This window comes from Haliotis rubra, unplaced genomic scaffold (assembly GCF_003918875.1).
Source record: "Haliotis rubra isolate DU_JTF1 unplaced genomic scaffold, ASM391887v1 Scf134, whole genome shotgun sequence".
NCBI lineage: Eukaryota > Metazoa > Mollusca > Gastropoda > Lepetellida > Haliotidae > Haliotis > Haliotis rubra.
This window is the reverse complement of record NW_025765270.1, coordinates 13834-34283: the sequence shown is the minus strand read 5'-3', so window position 1 is coordinate 34283 and position 20450 is coordinate 13834. Positions and strand designations below refer to the sequence as shown.

At 42.1% G+C, this 20450-nt stretch overlaps 2 protein-coding genes across 2 annotated transcripts; one reads left to right on the top strand and one right to left on the bottom strand.

The window, feature by feature from the left end:
* The first annotated feature begins 1086 nt into the window (after positions 1-1086).
* Positions 1087-1865, top strand: LOC124267832 (endoglucanase-like). The gene is made up of 2 exons (XM_046702826.1): positions 1087-1273; positions 1742-1865. Exons 1-2 carry the CDS (start codon positions 1093-1095, stop codon positions 1801-1803), a joined length of 243 nt encoding a protein of 80 aa, XP_046558782.1. The 5' UTR covers positions 1087-1092; the 3' UTR covers positions 1804-1865.
* A 1204-nt stretch (positions 1866-3069) lies between these two features.
* LOC124267789 (endoglucanase A-like) lies at positions 3070-15875 on the bottom strand. The gene is made up of 12 exons (XM_046702768.1): positions 15804-15875; positions 13893-14072; positions 11039-11243; positions 10646-10816; positions 9821-10005; positions 9251-9410; positions 8656-8767; positions 7698-7848; positions 6720-6864; positions 4404-4569; positions 3539-3729; positions 3070-3169 (listed from the first exon to the last, which is right to left on the bottom strand). Exons 2-12 carry the CDS (start codon positions 14070-14072, stop codon positions 3129-3131), a joined length of 1707 nt encoding a protein of 568 aa, XP_046558724.1. The 5' UTR covers positions 15804-15875; the 3' UTR covers positions 3070-3128.
* Positions 15876-20450: the final 4575 nt, after the last annotated feature.

The window sequence follows — 20450 nt, the reverse complement described above, 5'->3', positions numbered from 1 at the left end:
CACGCCGAAGACCCGGGTTCGAATCCCCACATGGGTACAATGTGTAAAGCCCATTTCTGGTGTCCACCGCCGTGATGTTTCTGGAATATTGCTAAAAGCGGCGTAAAACCAAACTCAGTCAGTCAGTCAGTAGTAATTTTTTTGACATTTTTTATTATGATATGGACGTGTCTATCTGCTACATGAAAGTTTTCCATGCTTCCTTCAACCAGTTCCTGTCCGATGCTGCCGGCGCCATGTGGATGGGACGCCCAGCTTAACAAAGGCCCTAACCCACACACCCTGTACGGCGCCCTCTATCGGTCAGTTTCAGAGCAAACAAAATAGCCAGCAAAAGACACATACCCGGAAATCATGTTAAGCAACGCCTTCTCTGACATTTCATTACATGCCAGATTACATCGATCGATAATAATTAAACCTGCATGTGGAATTTTATCTTCATAAATTCACATGATCTTTAAAGCTGTGTTCCTTGTGTAAGAATAGTTTACCATGTTCCTGTTTCAGCGCTGGAACACCTGGCTCTTACACATGAGCTTCCAGCAACATACAAGGACATCTGCCCTTAGACAGCCTATCCTGCTGCAAATATTGGCAGTAATAAAGTCGACACGACATCCATTATTGAAGATCCTGGTCTTTTGTTATGATTTGTAAAGACATAAGACACGCCATTTCAGGGAAATGCTCTGGTTTACAAATCGACACTTAACAATATAGTATATATTCTTATATTTATACAATATATATATATATATATATATATATATATATATATATATATATATATATATATATATATATATATATATATATATATATAAATTAGGTCATCATCGTCACTATGCATCGTAAGCCAATCATTATCTCATTACAACAGACTTACACAGTCAGAAAGTCAGACAGAGACAGACAGACAGACAGACATTTACATTTACAGTCATATGTTTATTACTAGATATCCTCACAGGCATTGTCTGTATACTTAACCTAATGGTTGTCCGAGTTTTGACATTTTATATTATGATATGGACGTGTCTATCTGCTACATGAAAGTTTTCCATGCTTCCTTCAACCAGTTCCTGTCCGATGCTGCCGGCGCCATGTGGATGGGACGCCCAGCTTAACAAAGGCCCTAACCCACACACCCTGTACGGCGCCATGGTGGGCGGCCCAGGTCAGGGCGACGACTACACCGACAGCAGAATGGACTACGTGAAGAACGAGGTGGCGTGCGACTACAACGCCGGCATGCACGCATCGACGGCAGGTGTGTTGATAATAAAGCAATTTTGAAGCATGTATAAAACGGCAAAGCTGACCGTATAATAAATCGAAAGATGCCATCTAGCGGTCAGTTTCAGAGCAAACCAAAAGCCAGCAAAACACACATACCCGGAAATCATCTTAAGCAACGCCTTTTCTGATTTTTCATATATCCCGAACTGCATAAATCTATCGAAATATCTTCATAATATGGTATTGCTGTAACGTTGATAATATCCAAGAATCTACGAGACGCCTTTGTACAAAACCCAGACCAGTGATCCATTTAATTCATTTCAAATAATTTGCCTTTTACTCCCAATGGAATCGCTATGCTCTGAATTACATTACATTGCCAGATTACATCGATCGATAATAATTAAACCTCCATACGGAATTTTATCTTAATAAATTCACATGATCTTTAAAGCTGTGTTCCATGTGTAAGAATATTACCATGTTCCTGTTTCAGCGCTGGAACACCTGGCTCTTACACATGAGCTTCCAGCAACATACAAGGACATCTGCCCTTAGACAGCCTATCCTGCTGCAAATATTGACAGTAATAAAGTCAACACGGCATCCATTATTGAAGATCCTGGTCTTTTGTTATGATTTGTAAAGACATAAGACACGCCATTTCAGGAAATGCTCTGGTTTACAAATCGACACTTATATATACATAGTTTATAGTATATATTCTTATATTTATAGAATACATATATAAATTAGGTCATCATCGTCACTATGCATGTCAGCCAATCATTATCTCATTACAACAGTCGTCACGATATGGCTGAAATATTGCCGATGTGACGTTACATTTTAACTCACTCACTCACTCATTACAACAGACTTACACAGTCAGAGAGAGACAGACAGACAGACATTTTTGTGTCTTATGTTTATAACTATATATCCTCACAGGCATTGTCTGTATATTTAGCCTAATGGTTGTCCGAGCCATCTTTGCTGCCAAACGCTTAGTCTTGCCAGAATCCGATGACCTGGTGTTGAGTCTCTGATTCGTTTTTATTAGGATTCTTGGTTTGTGATCAGCATACCGCTGGGTTTAATGAATAACGTTTTATAACCAAGTCATTATTGTATCGTCCAGGTTCTAGTAACGGCCCAGGGGCGGTGGGGTAGCCTAGTGGTTAAAGCGTTGGCTCGTCACGCCGAAGACCCGGGTTCGAATCCCCACATGGGTACAATGTGTGAAGCCCATTTCTGGTGTCCCCCGCCGTGATGTTTCTGGAATATTGCTAAAAGCGGCGTAAAACCAAACTCAGTCAGTCAGTCAGTAGTAACGGCCCACATGTGGTGTATACGCATGCATTCCACATATCATTCTCTACTAGCTTCGGAGTTTTTACACCCACGCTAGTACCATTCCCTGCTGGTGAACAGAGGCACGTTTGAACTAAGTCCCTTGCCACAAAAGACTCTGCCACCTGTGTACTGTACGTCTGAGGATATTCTATGTACTGTACACCCCGGAAGTGACAACACCCTAAAACCTGTAAACGTTGTGTCTATAGGCTGAAAAACAACCCGGTTGCTTGAGGATACGATCACAGCACACTGTTCTGCCTTAAGAACGCTTGCCTTCCCTACACACAGCACCAGAGGGATGTTTTATATTGCTTCAGTGTTGTTTCAATGACTGTGTCAGAAAGCAGACAAATACGACTCCGTCAAAGACTATACGCCTGCAAGTCTGGCTCCATATAAGAACGTAGGCACATTGACAGTATCAGAGGATTGTTATCTAAAGTGTCAAAAAAGAGACGACTCGGATTAGAAGTGTACAAGTGTATAGTATTTATTCCATGATAATGTAAACAAGTATGTTGAGTTTAGTTCGGGTATAGCTTCCTCAAGTACAGCGATTTCAGAGCTGAAACAATAGAAAATACATTCCTTATGGATGCATACACGTGTTACAACAACTCTCCATTATACATCACGTCACTACATTCTTTATGTCAAAGAATCACTCACATAAACATCATTTCTCTTAGAAGCTAGGCAGAAAATACCCTGTAGAAAAATAGGATGGTTTTTAACTGAAACACCAGGCTTATCACTGAGTGACCAAAAATGGTTTCATACCGATTTGAGTAAACTTCCATCATTACTGCGGCGGTAGATATAGGACATTGGCTCCTCGCGTAATGAATGAGGGAATCGAACAAGGGTCTTTCACCAGCGAACGTTACCCAACAGGCTACCCTGTGGAAGGATGAAGCTGACTGTGTTCACGCACCTGCAACTCCTCCCTGGAAGGCGGCGTTGTAGTCACACGCTACTTCGTTCCTGACATAGTCATCTCGCTTGTCGGAGTAGGACCCGGACTTGTCCGGTCCCCCCACTAACGCCCCAAATAGTGTGTGGGGGTTCGGGCCCGCTTGGCGCTGGTCGTTCCAGCCACAGGGAGCAGGCATCATTGGGCAGGAGCTTAAACAGAAGTCATCAGCTAATGAGTTGAATATTTAGAAGGATAGGTAAATATGACTTATCATAAGAAATAGCTTCATTTATATTTCTAAGTGCCTCATATGGTAGTTGAAACATGTAACTTTATATTTACATATTTATCCATTTGCTCAATTTAAATTGGAAATGTACATATTAGTGAGCAACAGATGAACCAGATAGATTTCCCTACCCATTACCCATCTGTAACCTACCTTCCTCTGTGGTGAGGGCGTTGAGGGGTATAGACCCATCTGTAACTTACCTTCCCCTGTGGTGGGGGCGTTGAGGGGTATAGACCCATCTGTAACTTACCTTCCCCTGTGGTGGGGGCGTTGAGGGGTATAGACCCATCTGTAACTTACCTTCCCCTGTGGTGGGGGCGTTGAGGGTATAGACCCATCTGTAACTTACCTTCCCCTGTGGTGATGTGACCATCTGTAACCTACCTTCCCTGTGGTGGGGGCTGTGGTGAGGGTGCGTTGAGGGATATAGACCCATCTGTAACTTACCTTCCTGTGTGGTGGGGGCGTTGAGGGGTATAGACATCTGTAACCCATCCTGTACCTTGGGGGTATAGACCCATCTGTAACTTACCTTCCCTACCTTCCTCTGTGGTGGGGGCGTTGAGGGGTATAGACCCATCTGTAACTTACCTTCCCCTGTGGTGGGGGCGTTGAGGGGCGTTCTTTCCGAATCCAACAACGTAGCTGTGGCCAGCATCTCCCAGTGCGAAGTGAACCTGACTCATAGCCCACTTCCTGTACGCCGCAGGACTGAGGCCTTCTTCTGCTGCCATCAGTGCCGTGAACGCCATGTTATCTGCAGAGAATTTGAAAGGGTTTTGAACTGTGTGAATCACAGTAGATGGATGCTGTTGAAGGCGCCAAGTAATTTAGGGGGTAATCGTTTGATACCCTGGAAAAGTAATATAGGCGAAACAGGGTTCGAACCCTCTATCAATGGTTTCTGACTCATTTCAGGTACGCACATCAAAAGATAGGGCCACTCTTGACCCTTATCTACATGGAACACCAGTGAGTGAATTTGGCTTTCAGCAATGTTCCTGCCATGTCACGACAGGGGACACCAGAAATAGGCTTCACACATTGAACCCATGTAGGGAATCGAACCCTACTTTTCGGCGTGACGAGCGAACGGTTTAACAACTAAGCTATCCCCTTCACCCTAAATCATAATAAGGATGACCCAGGTAAGTACTACAGTGGGCATACTCATCGTACCAAGGCTGTTGAAGTGGTCGAGGGATTCTGGTTTATGATTAAGGCAGATTATTGAGTCATATCTTCGATATCTCCATCATCGATTGCTAGTTTGGGCAAATAATAACATTCATGCCTTGAGGTTTGCTTCAGGGGTTAGCATTTCAAGAACACGTAGACAGTGACCCGTCTCTGCACCTGTTCTAAATACCCCTTTATGGTCACGCGAAACATGCCATCCCGCGGTCGAGACGTAGACTGGTGATGACTTGCTGCTTGTAAAGACAATTTTCACATTTTGTGCTAAAAGTGTTGATCAGTTATTTTGGGGTAAGGGTTAGCATGTTTTACTCTACCATAACACCCGCCATATACCTATTGTCGGTACAAAAGTAAGTGTTAGGCTCCCCCAGAGAGAGGAAAATCAGTGGAATGTACGTACTGGCATTGATGGCTCCCCAAGAGAGAGGATTGTTGTATCAGAGTGGAATGTACGTACTGGCATATCTGATGGCTCCCCACTGTAGTGGGTTGTTGTATCAGAGTGGAATGTACGTACTGGCATATCTGATGGCTCCCCACTGTAGTGGGTTGTTGTATCAGAGTGGAATGTACGTACTGGCATATCTGATGGCTCCCCACTGCATATCTGATGTGGGTTGTTGTATCAGGGTGGAATGTACGTACTGGCATATCTGATGGCTCCCCACTGTAGTGGGTTGTTGTATCAGGTGGAATGTACGTACTGGCATATCTGATGGCTCCCCACCCACTCAGTGGAATGTACGTACTGGCATATCTGATGGCTCCCCACCGGTGGGTTGTTGTATCAGGTGGAATGTACGTACTGGCATATCTGATGGCTCCCCACTGTAGTGGGTTGTTGTATCAGGTGGAATGTACGTACTGGCATATCTGATGGCTCCCCACTGTAGTGGGTTGTTGTATCAGAGTGGAATGTACGTACTGGCATATCTGATGGCTCCCCACTGTAGTGGGTTGTTGTATCAGGGTGGAATGTACGTACTGGCATATCTGATGGCTCCCCACTGTAGTGGGTTGTTGTATCAGGGTGGAATGTACGTACTATTGTGGCATATCTGGCCCCCACCGCTGTTGGTTGTTGTATCAGGGTGGAATGTACGTACTGGCATATGGATGGCCCCACCGTAGTGGGTTGTTGTATCAGGGTGGAATGTACGTACTGGCATATCTGATGGCTCCCCACTGTAGTGGGTTGTTGTATCAGAGTGGAATGGAAATGTACGTACTGGCATATCTGATGGCTCCCCACTGCTGTGGGTTGTTGTATCAGGGTGGAATGTACGTACTGGCATATCTGATGGCTCCCCACTGTAGTGGGTTGTTGTATCAGGGTGGAATGTACGTACTGGCATATCTGATGGCTCCCCACTGTAGTGGGTTGTTGTATCAGAGTGGAATGTACGTACTGGCATATCTGATGGCTCCCCACTGCTGTGGGTTGTTGTATCAGGTGGAATGTACGTACTGGCATATCTGATGGCTCCCCACTGTAGTGGGTTGTTGTATCAGGGTGGAATGTACGTACTGGCATATCTGATGGCTCCCCACTGTAGTGGGTTGTTGTATCAGGTGGAATGTACGTACTGGCATATCTGATGGCTCCCCACTGTAGTGGGTTGTTGTATCAGGGTGGAATGTACGTACTGGCATATCTGATGGCTCCCCACTATAGTGGGTTGTTGTATCAGGGTGGAATGTACGTACTGGCATATCTGATGGCTCCCCACTGCAGTCTGTAGGCGAGGCCGTTGGGGGTGTATGGGATCGAGCCGCCGGGCATCCAGTCCTGGTAGGTCTGGACAATGTCCTGCTTGTACTTGTCCTTCTTGGTCAGCTTGTACAGCAACACCTGAACAAGGAGAGACACGAGTGAGTGAGTATGGTTTTATGCCGCTTTTAGCAATATTCTAGCAATACCACGGAGGGGGACACCAGATATGGGCTTCACAAGGAGTAACAAGAGTGGGTGAGTATGGTTTTATGCTGCTTTTAGCAGTATTCCAGCATTATCACGGCCGGAAATGGGCATCACAAGGAGTAACTAGAACACGAATCAACTTCCCAAAACGGCATATGGTGTCTAGTGGACTAGTTTGTGTTTAAACATCAAACATATATCTGTGTAAAGTTCAGGGTAGTGTCACAAGTAGCAACAGAGTTGAAAAAAGTGATTGAAAAAATCGTTTCCCTGAACCAGCCGGTCGAAAGTGAATGTACGCCAATGTGTGATGGCGTTTTGACGTGAAATAACCAAGAAATGGACATCGGATGTTGGAGTGTCTGTTGGATGTTGGAACCATAGTTGGGTGTTTGACCTTCCGTTTGCAGTGTTTCGGTGACGGTTTTGAGGCAGATACCGCCATGACACCGTGTGGTGTTTTACAGATTTTGTGTGTTTACTCCTGATCGCCTGTTACATTTGTAGACCTGAGACGAGCGGAATTGGAATTCGCCATGTACGACAAAACTGGCATCACTCGATGAAAAGTGAATATATTGACTTTGTCACTAACTGAAAATGTTTGCTTTGACTGTATATAGATATTATTATTATTACCAAATGCTTCATCTTCTAGTGTTGCTAAACGGACTATTTTGTGGAATATTCTTCTGACATACAATAGACACTGACCTCAGGTGAGAAGGTAAAGACATAACCAACACGTTGCCATGACAACTCACTGTTTCTCCCGCCTGTTTGTCATCCCAGGAGAATCCCCACGCGGATCCGTTCTGGTGGAAGTTCTCAGCCGCAGTCAGATACTTCTGTTCCTTGGTGGCCCAGTACAGCCAGGCGCCACCCCACGCCAGCTCGTCCTTGTAGCCCATTGACCTGGTCAGGGAGCAGGGTTAGTTCATGGTGAGCAGTAGATGGATAGACGTTGTCCGTCTACTGTCCGTCTAGTTCATTATTTCAATATTTGACAATATTCTTATACTTAATATCTTGTCGCTTTCATATGGAGATAGCCTGTGTTAATCGTTCATTTGTCACTCTAGTTCGACCTCCAGTATGGGTAGATGACTGCTGCCAAGTGTCCCCATAGTGCTGTTGAGGGCGAGGAAACCGTACTGAGTGATGTAGCCACACACTGTTGGACACTGTAGGATGGCTAGTATGGTGGTTACACCGATCGTTGGTTGGTTGTTTAACGCCGCATTCAGCAATATTCCAGCTTTATGGCGGCGGTCTGTAAATTATCGAGTCTGGACCAGACAATCCAGTGATCAACAGCATGAACATCGATCTACGCAATTGGGATACGATGACATGTGTCAACCAAGTCAGCGAGCCTGACCACTCGATCGCCTCAGTCGCCTCTTACGACAAACATGGTTTGCTGAAGATCAATTCAAACCCGGATCTTCACGGGTCAGACCGGATTTGTATACATTGTGTGAAATGCGCGCTCCCAGTCGTGATTGTGTGGAAACGTAAACACGTGGTAAACACTTTTGAAGTGATGAATGGAATCGTTCCTGCCCTTGAAAATGTAACTATATACTACAAAGAGCTGAAAAGACAGCCATAATTGTTGCGACGTTATCATCCACGTATATATAGAGCGGCCATTTAGTCATGCCACAACTGTTAGACATAGAGTTACACAACCTGCAGTAAGCGGCCTAGAATACCCACCTGTAGTAAGCAGCGGCTTGGTTGATGCAGTCAGTGTAGATGCCGTGGTTGTTGAGGGCGAAGTCGTACAGCTCTCTACCGTGTTGAAGCAATGTTGCCGCATAACTACTATCTACGAAATACAATCAGCGATATAATCAGAGACTGAAGTTTCTAGTGTGCAGTTAAAGTATGACCTGGTATACGTATTTCACATTTAAATTGTTCTTTAGAATCTGTAAGTACCGAAGTCTTACGTAGTACATATAATTTTGTAAATTAACCCATCTTCTTTATATTTTCTGACTTGAGGCAGATATTCAATAGGCTTGGCTTCCTGCTTTGATGTGAGGTGAGACAGAAAGATGAATGCACGTGTGTATTTGTGTGCGTGCGTGTGGGCTAGCGACCGTGCGTGGCTGCTTGAACTAACATGGCTACCCAACTCAGTACACTGACTCCAAGCCATCCAGTCCATTCAAGTGCCACCAGTCATCGTGTTTTAGTAAGAAGCAGCAGCTGATCGAACCACCGAGCCTCTGCTCTCCGGGCAGACACTCTATCCACGAGACCACGGTCTACAGTGATACATGATACAGTCATCCACGGTACTCACCTCTATCCTTGAACGCTAAATATCCAGCTGCAAAGGCAGCAGCGGTCTCGGCAGCGACGTCGGCGCCTGGACAGGAAGTGGAGATCTTGTAGGCTGGTCTGGCCATGGTCATGTCCTCTGGGCGGCCCCAGTAGGCGTGGTCTGCGCCACCGTCACCCACCTAGAAAGTCGGGAAGGTAAGGTTATATATGAGTGAGTGAGTTTAGTTTTACGCCGCATTCAGCAATATTCCAGCTACATGGAGAAGGTCTGTCAATAATCGAGTCTGGACCAGACAATCCAGTCATCAACAGCATGAGCATCGATCTACGCAACTGGGATTCGATGACATGTGTCAACCTAATCAGCAAGCCTATCCCGTTAGTCGCCTCTTACGACAAGCATGGGTTGCTGAAGACCAATCTAACCCCGATCTTCACGGGTAGGTTATTAACGAAGCATATAATCGTATACATTGTGTTGGTCAGGTCTAAGGAGTCCGGAAGAGGCCGTCGTATGGTATCTGCAAAATGGTAAACTGTTTTATTTCTCAGAAGAATCCTCGTCTGCTATTCTAGAAGGAATACACACCTGAACATATAACTCGTTCTTGCTGACGTGGGCTTTCAGGAAGTAGTCGAGCGGCCATTTAACGCTGTCGTACATGAAGTCCAGCTGTTTGGCCTTCTGGTAGGCGTCCTTCCACTGGATCAGGCCCCAGAGGAGAACTGTGGTGGAGTAGGCCATAGGCAGCCCAAACTTCACATGATCACCGGCTGTAAAACACAGATACTGGCGTCAATTCAAACGTTCGTTCAGGCAAACAATATGTCCCCATAACACACTGAAACAGACCCCAGCTGGCACAACACATGGTTTGGGTCACTGTTTGATAATTTGGGATGACAGCAGGTGTTCCACCCCACCAATATGACCCGCCACCCTCACAATAAACCAAACAAATATCTACAGAACATATTAGTGGAATATGCGGAATGATAATCAGGACATATGAATGGCTGAGAACGTTCATAAGATTACTTCGATTGTGGGGACAACTGTCTTATCATGGGCGGATCCAGGAATTTTGAACCCCCTGAACCCCCATTGGCTCCGCCAACGCAAAAAAAAAATCTTCAATGTGGTCATAAGTCATATTCCAAAGGGGAGGGGGGTGGATGGGTGGGTTGGGTTTGAACCCCCTGAACCCCCCTCTGGATCCGCCAATGCTTATACTTCGAATAATTTCTGAGTGCGGGGAAGAGAAAACACACACAAACTATTACTGACTGACTTATGTGTCAGGTTGGGTGTATTCGGGTAAAGCAGATTGTTGATAAGTCATCATATCCATATGTCTGGCTAGCGCTTTAAAAGACTTTAGCGAAATGTCAAAAATATGTTCACTCAACTGACCATCATACCATCCCCCCGTGAGGTCTTCTCCCCCGCTTCCCTTGTCCTTGAGGGCGGAGTCACCTCTCCACGGGATGCGGTTACTCGCCGGAAGTTTACCAGATCTCTGCGCCTCGTAGAACAGGATGGACTTCATGAGAACCTCGTCGTAGTTATACTTGGTTTGGTCAGCTGGGGACATATGAAACTCATTCCTATATTTGTCAGCAACTCCATATCCCAAACAAAACAAAATATTTGGTTACCAGCTTTCACTCCCCCCATTCCCCATACATAGTTCCCTTTACGTGCTACTTATTCTTTACAGTTAGCCTCAAGAGACATGATGAAACCCTTCAGACTTAGGCCTACACAATGTCACACGTATCCAACACATCTATACAGAACACTTACGATCCCTTGGAATCTGGACCTTGAATGGATCTTTCCCTAGGTTGGTGAATTCGGCAGATGCGCAAGGTGCTTTACTTCCTGAGTAGGAGCCGGTGACGGTTATGGACAGGGAGGACCCTTTGTTGATGATACCGTCGTACGCCTTGTTGACGATCTTGAAGTGGGTGCCGTCTGTGTTCTTTGATATCATATCACCTTGCCATTGCTGCCAGACGAATCGTAGAGTGAGGGAGTTAGTGAGTTTAGTTTTACGCTGCATTCAGCAATATTCCAGCTATATGGCGGCGGTCTGTAAATTACCGAGTCTGGACCAGACAGCGTAGAAAATCTAAAAGCTAGCAAGTACTGTGCCTTGTAAGAATGTCCATAAACACCAAACTATCTGTTTCAGATAATCATAATGATTCGTACTTTATGATTCCGGTAATCATAATGATGCATACTATCTGTTTCAGATAATCATAATATGCGTACTACGATTTGTTTAAGATAATCATAATATGCGTACTATGATTTGTTTCAGATAATCATAATGATACGTACTATCTGTTTCAAATAATCATACTATGCGTATTATCTGTTTAAGATAATCATAATGATGCGTACTATGATTTGTTTCAGATATTCATAATGATACGTACTATCTGTTTCAAATAATCATAATATGCGTATTATCTGTTTAAGATATTCATAATGATGCGTACTATGATCTGTTTCAGATATTCATAATGATGCGTACTATCTGTTTCAGATAATCATAATGATGCGTATTATCTGTTTCAGATATTCATAATGATGCGTACTATCTATTTCAGATAATCATATGATGCGTACTATCTATTTCAGATAATCATAATGATGCGTACTATCTGTTTCAGATAATCATAATGATGCGAACTATCTATTTCAGATAATCATAATGATGCGTACTATCTGTTTCAGATAATCATAATGATGCGTACTATCTATTTCAGATATTCATAATGATGCGTACTATCTGTTTCAGATATTCATAATGATGCGTACTATCTGTTTCAGATAATCATAATGATGCGTACTATCTGTTTCAGATAATCATAATGATGCGTACTATCTGTTTCAGATAATCATAATGATGCGTACTATCTATTTCAGATAATCATAATGATGCGTACTATCTGTTTCAGATAATCATAATGATGCGAACTGTCTGTTTCAGATAATCATAATGATGCGTACTGTCTGTTTCAGATATTCATAATGATGCGTACTATCTGTTTCAGATAATCATAATGATGCGTACTATCTGTTTCAGATAATCATAATGATGCGTATTATCTGTTTCAGATAATCATAATGATGCGTACTATCTGTTTCAGATAATCATAATAATGCGAACTGTCTGTTTCAGATAATCATAATGATGCGTAACTGTCTGTTTACTATCTGTTTCAGATAATCATAATAATGCGAACTGTCTGTTTCAGATAATCATAATAATGCGAACTGTCAGATATTCATAATGATGCGAACTGTCTGTTTCAGATAATCGTAATAATGCGAACTGTCTGTTTCAGATAATCATAATGATGCGAACTGTCTATTTCAGATAATCGTAATGATGCGTATTGTCTGTTTCAGATAATCATATTAATGCGAACTGTCTGTTTCAGATAATCATAATGATGCGTACTGTCTGTTTCAGATAATCATAATAATTCGAACTGTTTATTTCAGATAATCCTAATGATGCGTACTGTCTGTTTCAGATAATCCTAATGATGCGAACTGTCTGTTTCAGATAATCATAATAATTCGAACTGTCTATTTCAGATAATCCTAATAATGCGAACTGTCTATTTCAGATAATCGTAATGATGCGAACTGTCTATTTCAGATAATCCTAATAATGCGAACTGTCTGTTTCAGATAATCGTAATAATGCGAACTGTCTGTTTCAGGTAATCGTAATGATGGGAACTGTCTTTTTCAGATAATCGTAATAATGCGAACTGTCTGTTTCAGATAATCATTATGATGCGAAGTGTCTATTTCAGATACTCGTAATGATGCGTACTGTCTGTTTCAGATAATCGTAATGATGCGAACTGTCTGTTTCAGATAATCATAATGATTCGAACTGTCTATTTCAGATAATCCTAATAATGCGTACTGTCTGTTTCAGATAATCATAATGATGCGAACTGTCTGTTTCAGATAATCATAATGATTCGAACTGTCTATTTCAGATAATCCTAATAATGCGAACTGTCTGTTTCAGATAATCGTAATGATGCGAACTGTCTATTTCAGATAATCCTAATAATGCGAACTGTCTGTTTCAGATAATCGTAATAATGCGAACCGTCTGTTTTTTAGATAATCGTAATGATGCGAACTGTCTGTTTCAGATAATCGTAATGATGCGAACTGTCTATTTCAGATAATTCTAATAATGCGAACTGTCTGTTTCAGATAATCGTAATAATGCGAACCGTCTGTTTTTTAGATAATCGTAATGATACGAACTGTCTGTTTCAGATAATCATAATGATGCGAACTGTCTATTTCAGATAATCGTAATGATGCGAACTGTCTGTTTCAGATAATCGTAATGATGCGAACTGTCTGTTTCAGATTATCATAATGATACGTACTATCTGTTTCAGATAATCATAATGATGCGAACTGTCTGTTTCAGGTAATCGTAATGATGTGTTGCCTCACAGAACTAGAAGACGCCACTGGGATGATGACAATGGCCTTTCAAAATTGTTTTGCTTCAGTAATAAAGACATTGTCTTACATCGATTTACGTAGTTTGTGTTTGTTTTAATGACATTTGTTGAAGCTGTCATTGAGAGTCTTGAATTACCGAAAATCCTGTGATGGCCTCGCAGAAGGTGATGTCCAGCAGCCAACCGTCGATGGTGTCTGTGGCCTGGACGTTGAATTTACCCTCAAACTTCCCCGTGTTGTCCCTGATTCCCGACATCTGTACCTTGAATCCATGACTGCCGGCGACAAAGGCCGCCACAAGAAGTAATTGCCACATCTGTGTATAACAAAACAATTCATCCAGTCCTTCAAGCTGCTATTTGATTATGTTGACATATGTCAGCTGTAATTTGAGTCCTTTAACTTTCTGGGCCTGGATTTTCGAAGCTCTCTTAGCGCTAAGATAGTCGTAAGTGCCATACCTTAACAATAACTTACGACTATGTTAGCGCTAAGAGAGCTCCGAAAGTCTAGGCCCAGGTCTATAAGCCCAAATCGTGATTTTTCACCAAACATGTTTGGTTAATGGGTGCGGGACTATCCACGTTCTTTGGTTGTTTAACGCCATGAATCAGCAGTATTCACTCATCCATTTGCACCATATTATTGTGTTTAGAAATTGTGGTCCCTTGCGCTCATATGAAAATTGGTTTTATAATGGTAATGTCATTGACACGGTATCAATTTACAGGTACCTTGGAATTATGTTCACTACTAAATTAAATAAGCTAATAAGGCAAGATTCTCAAAACCTTGCAGCATTAATTGTACAGATTTATCACCAATTCTATGTTATGGTTCTGAAATGTGGGGCACATCCTACTGTAATACTATTGAATCTGTCCATATTAAATCTTGTAAATATGTTTTGAAACTTGGAAAATCCACCTGTAACAATATGGCCTTGGGTGAATGTGGAAGAGTGCCTTTACAGTTTATTTATACAACCAGTACTGTGAAATACCGGTGTAGACTTCTAGACATGCCTGCCTATAGATTACCAAAACACTGTTATTTTATGCTATTATCTCTAGACAGGGTAGGGCGAAAATCATGGGCAACTAGAATTAAAAATATTCTTTTTCAATTTGGTTTTGGATTTGTTTGGATTAGCCAGGACATTTGTGATCACAAAATATTTATTGAATCATTTAAACAGAGACTACATGATAATTTATTCCAATCTTGGCAGTCATCTTTGGACAGTAGCTGTAAATGTTTTTACTATAAGCAATTCAAATCTTTATCTTTGTTAAATGTAGAGAGCTACTTGATAAATCATGATATCCCTCAATATTTGAAAATTATATATGCCCGATTTCGGAGTTGTAATTTTAAACTAGCAGTTTAAACTGGTAGATACATTAATGTTGTACATAATGAAAGTCATTGCCTGTTTTGTAAATTAAATGGTATCTTCGTTGTTGAAGATGAATGGCATGTGGTTTATATCTATGATGCATATTCGCATATCAGAAATAAGTACATATCAAAATATTTTAGTAAATGTCCATCAATTATTAATTTTATATCTATGTTACAGAGTAAAATGTTAGTATAATCAAGGATGTTATCTATTTTTATACTTTGTTGACAAGAAACACAAATCTAAATGAAATACATATGTGCTCTAATTAACCATCAATTTATGTATATGTAATAATATAGAACACACTTTATGGTTGTTATCCATAAAGTGTGTTCTATATTGTACGGACAACGTGATCTAATTTCATTTAATATCAATGAACTAATTTTTCGTTGACATTCAAATGGTTATCCAAGCTAAAACACGTTCATATTGAAGTCTCGTACCAAGTTTGTTTCAGTAGGAGTAATACACGTGTATTGAACTGGCCTGAATATAGAAATAATAAGCCGTTTAAATAATTGGATTATAATACATTGATACGTTCAGCACTGCTTTTACCAGAGATTTCTTATGAGTAATGAAAAGCCTTTGTCGAATTTTAGATGGTAATGTCAAGAGAGCGTTTTCAGTACGTACCCTGCCCAAGGAGTGTCCTGCAGAAACTGATGGCAACTCGGGACAAGGTGCTCGTTTCTTATCTTGCTTGTATGTAGCTGTCTGTACAAAGGTTAAATCAAGCCACCTGAATGTAGGTGGCTGAATAGATAACAAAAAATCTAGCAGAATGAGTGAATAGTTGAATGAATAATATATTCTATCGCTTCTATTTCAGTAATTTCACCACTGGGAACATCAGAAATTGGGGTTTTATGTTGGGATTTGAACCAGTACCTCCGGCTTGGCGAGCGTACACGTTAACCTCAAGACTAACTAACAGTCCCAATTATATCTACAAAATATTGAAGAATTTACCCACAGAAGACTTTAAATCCAGGTAAATGGGTTAAGTCAGGTTAAACCGTTATATAACTTCATTAATGGATAAAAACAACAACGAATTATCTGTTCAATTCTTAATTTTGAATGATAGATCTTCCTTCTTGATAAAACCAATGAAGTTATTTATGTTATAGATATTTTCTGTCCCTTTTGACAGCAATGTGATTCACGAAAAGCAGGCCAAATACGGGGATATCGGCTTTGAAATGTCTCGCTTGCATCCCAAGTATACTGTCGTCAGCCTCCCCATTATTCTCGGTGCCCTTGGTTTGGTACCTCCTGGTCTCTTGGCTCAGAGTGCCCAGGTTCTCAACCAGGAGCGGGGAGTCTACATATTCTCCGGAAGTTCTTGGTGGGTTCGACTAGGCAGCGTTTCCTGGGAGAAGTCCCATTCGCAATCTGGGCTGCATGTAGAATGGGCAAGGGCCCTGAGCTGATGATGAACCTTACCAGCCTGACTGGTTCACCAGAACCCTCTTTGCTATATACTATTTTTAATCTGAAAAACATAATAACAATATATTTCTATAGCGCCTAACTTCATCCATCCATACAGGTTGCTCAGTGGTAATTTGTACAGGAGATATAAGAAAAAGTCATTCAGAATAGCAAGTCAAAGGCTTGCTTGAAGAGGTGTGTCTTTAAGAAAGTCTTAAATGAGGTTTGTAAGAGACAAGAGGTGGATCGATCTACAGTAGAGGAGCTGAGGCAGAGAAAGCTCTATCACCCATTGATGATTTCATTATTGGGACTGATAGGCGAAGATGGTCGACAGAACGGGTTGGTTGGTATATCCTGACAACGCCTCTGAGATAGTGACACGAGGATTGATCATAGACACAGTTTTGGGCTGGAAGAAATATCTTGTACTGAACCATGAAATTCACGGGCAGCCAGTGGTGGGCCTTCAGGATAGGTGTTATATGCTCAGTTTGCGGCGTGCGCATTGCAACCCTTGCTGCTGCATTCTGGATTCGCTGTAACTTTGTGATCAGGTATAAAGGAATGTGGAAGAACAGTGAGTTACAATAATCCAGTCGTGATGTCATGAGAGTCTGTTTAAGAAGTTTTGTCGTTTCATGGTCAAGACGATGGCGGATTTTACTGATGTTGTGAATGTGGAAGAAGCAAGTTTTGCCAAAATTCTTGACTTTTTCAAGGGACATGCTGGATTGAAATATGATTCCAAGATTTCTTGCAGATGGAGTGGTTCCGACATTGCTGTAGCCAATGTTAAGCGACAGACCTGCAGGCACTTTCAAAAAGCGGAACACCAACGTGAACTTTTACTGTTTAATTTGAGAGTTCAGGTAACCTCCTTGCCCTTCTTGACAACCTGTTCTGGCTGACAGATAGGAGATTTTGATCAGCAAGAGAAATCAACCTTTCCTGTTAACACTGAAGTCTATATCCTCCAGGCGTGAAAGCAATAGGGTGAACTGGTCTAGGGTGTCGAAGGTTCTGATGCTGGGTCATTGCCCTCATGACGTCCTCCAAGTTATGGGCATGATCATGTGCAGTCTCTGTGCTATGTTTTGATTTGTAAGCACTCTGAAAGGGTTCAAAAAGGTTGTTATTGAGTAGGTGTTCTTTCAAGCCTTGGTGAAACAATTTTCTCCAAACATTGAAATGAGAGACAGATTAGATACTGGCCGGTAGTTTATTTTTAACTCATCCGGATTTAAATTGGCCTCTTTAATGAGAGGAGTGACGACTGACTGTTTGAAAACTTTGGGAACCGTGGCATCCCTCAATTGGATAATGGACTGATGAGAGAATTCAAGCTTGCTTTAAATAGTCATGTTGGTATGGCTTCCAGGCTAGAAGTTGCTTTAGCTTTGGATATAACCTGTCTTATTTTTTTTTAGGATAAGAAGAGTTCAGACAAATATGTACTACTGAAACATTGCTCATTGAAAACCTGATTCTGCAGAGTACGTCTAATGTCAAGTTTTTGCATATATCCCATATCTGGGCGTGGAAAAAACCCGGCAAATCTGTTGGCTAGAATACAGTTTGTATCCCGCTTCAAGAGACTGTTCAACAAGGAATATATAACAGAACAAGGCCGAATGACAACAGAACTAGACTCCAGGGGAGCATGCTATGACTAGGTCTAGTTTATGACCTGATCGATGAGTTGGACCAGACATATGCTGTAGGAGACTGAAAGATGTCACAAAAGAATTTAGCAACGGAGTCAGACAGAGAATCAACATGGATATTGAAATCCCATATTAGAGTGAGTGAGTGAGTATGGTTTTAAGCCGCTTTTAGCAACATTCTAGCAAGATCAAGGCGGAGGACACCAGAAATGGGTTTCACACATTGTACCCATGTGGGGATAGAACCCGGGTCTTCGGCGTGACGAGCGAACGCTTTAAGCACTAGGCTACCCCACCGCCCTTCCCCCATTAGAACCAGATGACCTGGATCAAGGGCAGTTTTGACAAGGCTCGACTAACATTCAGGAACACTTGCCACATGATTTTGGTCGCTACAATTTTGAGAAGAAAACCCATTCCAGCTGCGTTATATACTCATCATCGTAATTTATGTGATCGTTTAACAACCATTTCATTACCTAGCTCTTCCCGGAACATTCCTGCATCATCGATTTATGTGTTAAAGAAAGTTTTGTTCACTAAATTTCAAAGAAATAACAGATGTGTTACAAAATTATAGTTTTGTTTCGTATTCACGATGTTCCTGCCAATGTTCCATTATGGGAACTTACCTGTATCTTCTGGCAATGGGATCTAGTAACGGTATGATAAAGGTTAAAAAGAAACATAACTTGTAACTGCCCAGTGTAAGGTTACAATCAAGCAGCTTAAAACCAAAACGACACTATCTAACGGGGTTTTAAAAACCCTTCATTCCACGTTAAAAACACCAACCCACACCCACACACACACACACACAAGCACAGAGAGAGAGAGAGAGAGAGAGAGAGAGAGAGAGAGAGAGAGAGAGAGAGAGAGAGAGAGAGAGAGAGAGAGAGAGAGAGAGAGAGAGAGAGAGAGAGAGAGAGAGAGAGAGAGAGAGAGAGAGAGAGAGAGAGAGAGAGAGAGAGAGAGAGAGAGAGAGAGAGAGAGAGAGAGAGAGAGAGAGAGAGAGAGAGAGAGAGAGAGAGAGAGAGACAGAGAGAGACAGAGAGAGAGACAAACAGAGAGAGAGAGACAGAGAGTCAGACAGACACAGAGAGACAGACAAACATATATTTGAAAGTGTCATATCATAGTGGTTGATTCTAGAAAATAGACCTGGAAACTGTCAGGTGTTCAGAAGTAAGTATCTAAGCCGTACTTTACAAGTACAAGATAAGGCACGAGTCAGGCCGAAACAATCACAATATTGGCCTTGGAATGTTGTACCCTGGGGGTGGGGTCTGACCTTGACGTTCAGCGACACCGGCGACGACCTTGCCGCCATGTGAACATATCAAGGCATTCCCCTCGAACACGATGAAGGGACACCTGCTTTAGTGGCGTTAAGCTTCGCCCCCTCCGCCTGGATGTGTGAGTGAGTTACAGAGATGTGAGTGAGTGAGTGATAGTGGAAAAGCAAAGGGGCAGGTGAGGGAAGAATACTACCTCGTCTGGATATGGCATGTCTGAGTGTGTGTTGTAAACTTCAGACGACATTTTGGCCGATTTGAATAACTGAGAAATAGAGATGTAACTATGTACAACTGCAATTGTTCCAACGATCAAGACTGATGCTTTTGCAGTTTGCATCGTGAGGGATGAAGGTGTTGAAAAATCACATAATTAATTTTCATTATTTTTTATTATTTTTTATTATTATTATTAGAAGGCTCTGACGACGCACGGTGAAGTCCCAGTAGGGAAAGTTGAATGAAATGACGTTCTGCCATGTTCGGGCACCAATCCAAACAAACACCCGTACCGCACGCCATGTTGTCCACCATCTCCGCAATGGGATACGTAAGGAAGACAGCCGACATACGAAACAAATTTCTTGCCAAAAGGCTACGGTACAAATATCCAGTATGTTTAAATTCCAAAAGACATAAATGTTACGCTTCAAACCCGTGAGTGCCACGCAAGTCCTGATTTAGGGACAGATCTCCTGTACAGCCATGTACTGTTGTCTCTCAACACTGCTGGCTGTGATCCAGGCGTCTATGGCACCACAATTATCCAGGAACCTTTGTTCGTGGGTTCGATTCCCTCCAATTTCTAGGTTTGTCATCATCATACCCGTGCACCCCGGCGTGATATTGCTGGAATATAGCTAAACGCGGCATAAAACTAAACT

What these genes read in the sequence shown, in the direction of transcription:
- LOC124267832 (XM_046702826.1), top strand. Translation starts at nt 1,093, where the DNA reads ATGCTGCCGGCGCCATGTGGATGGGACGCCCAGCTTAACAAAGGCCCT. An exon ending in CATGCACGCATCGACGGCAG is followed by an intron (nt 1,274 to 1,741) that starts GTGTGTTGATAA and finishes TTCCTGTTTCAG; the next exon opens with CGCTGGAACACCTGGCTCTT.
- LOC124267789 (XM_046702768.1), bottom strand. Translation starts at nt 14,072, where the DNA reads ATGTGGCAATTACTTCTTGTGGCGGCCTTTGTCGCCGGCAGTCATGGA. An exon ending in CAAGCCGCTGCTTACTACAG is followed by an intron (nt 7,849 to 8,655) that starts GTGGGTATTCTA and finishes CTCCCTGACCAG; the next exon opens with GTCAATGGGCTACAAGGACG. An exon ending in CGCCCCCACCACAGGGGAAG is followed by an intron (nt 3,730 to 4,403) that starts GTAAGTTACAGA and finishes CTTCTGTTTAAG; the next exon opens with CTCCTGCCCAATGATGCCTG.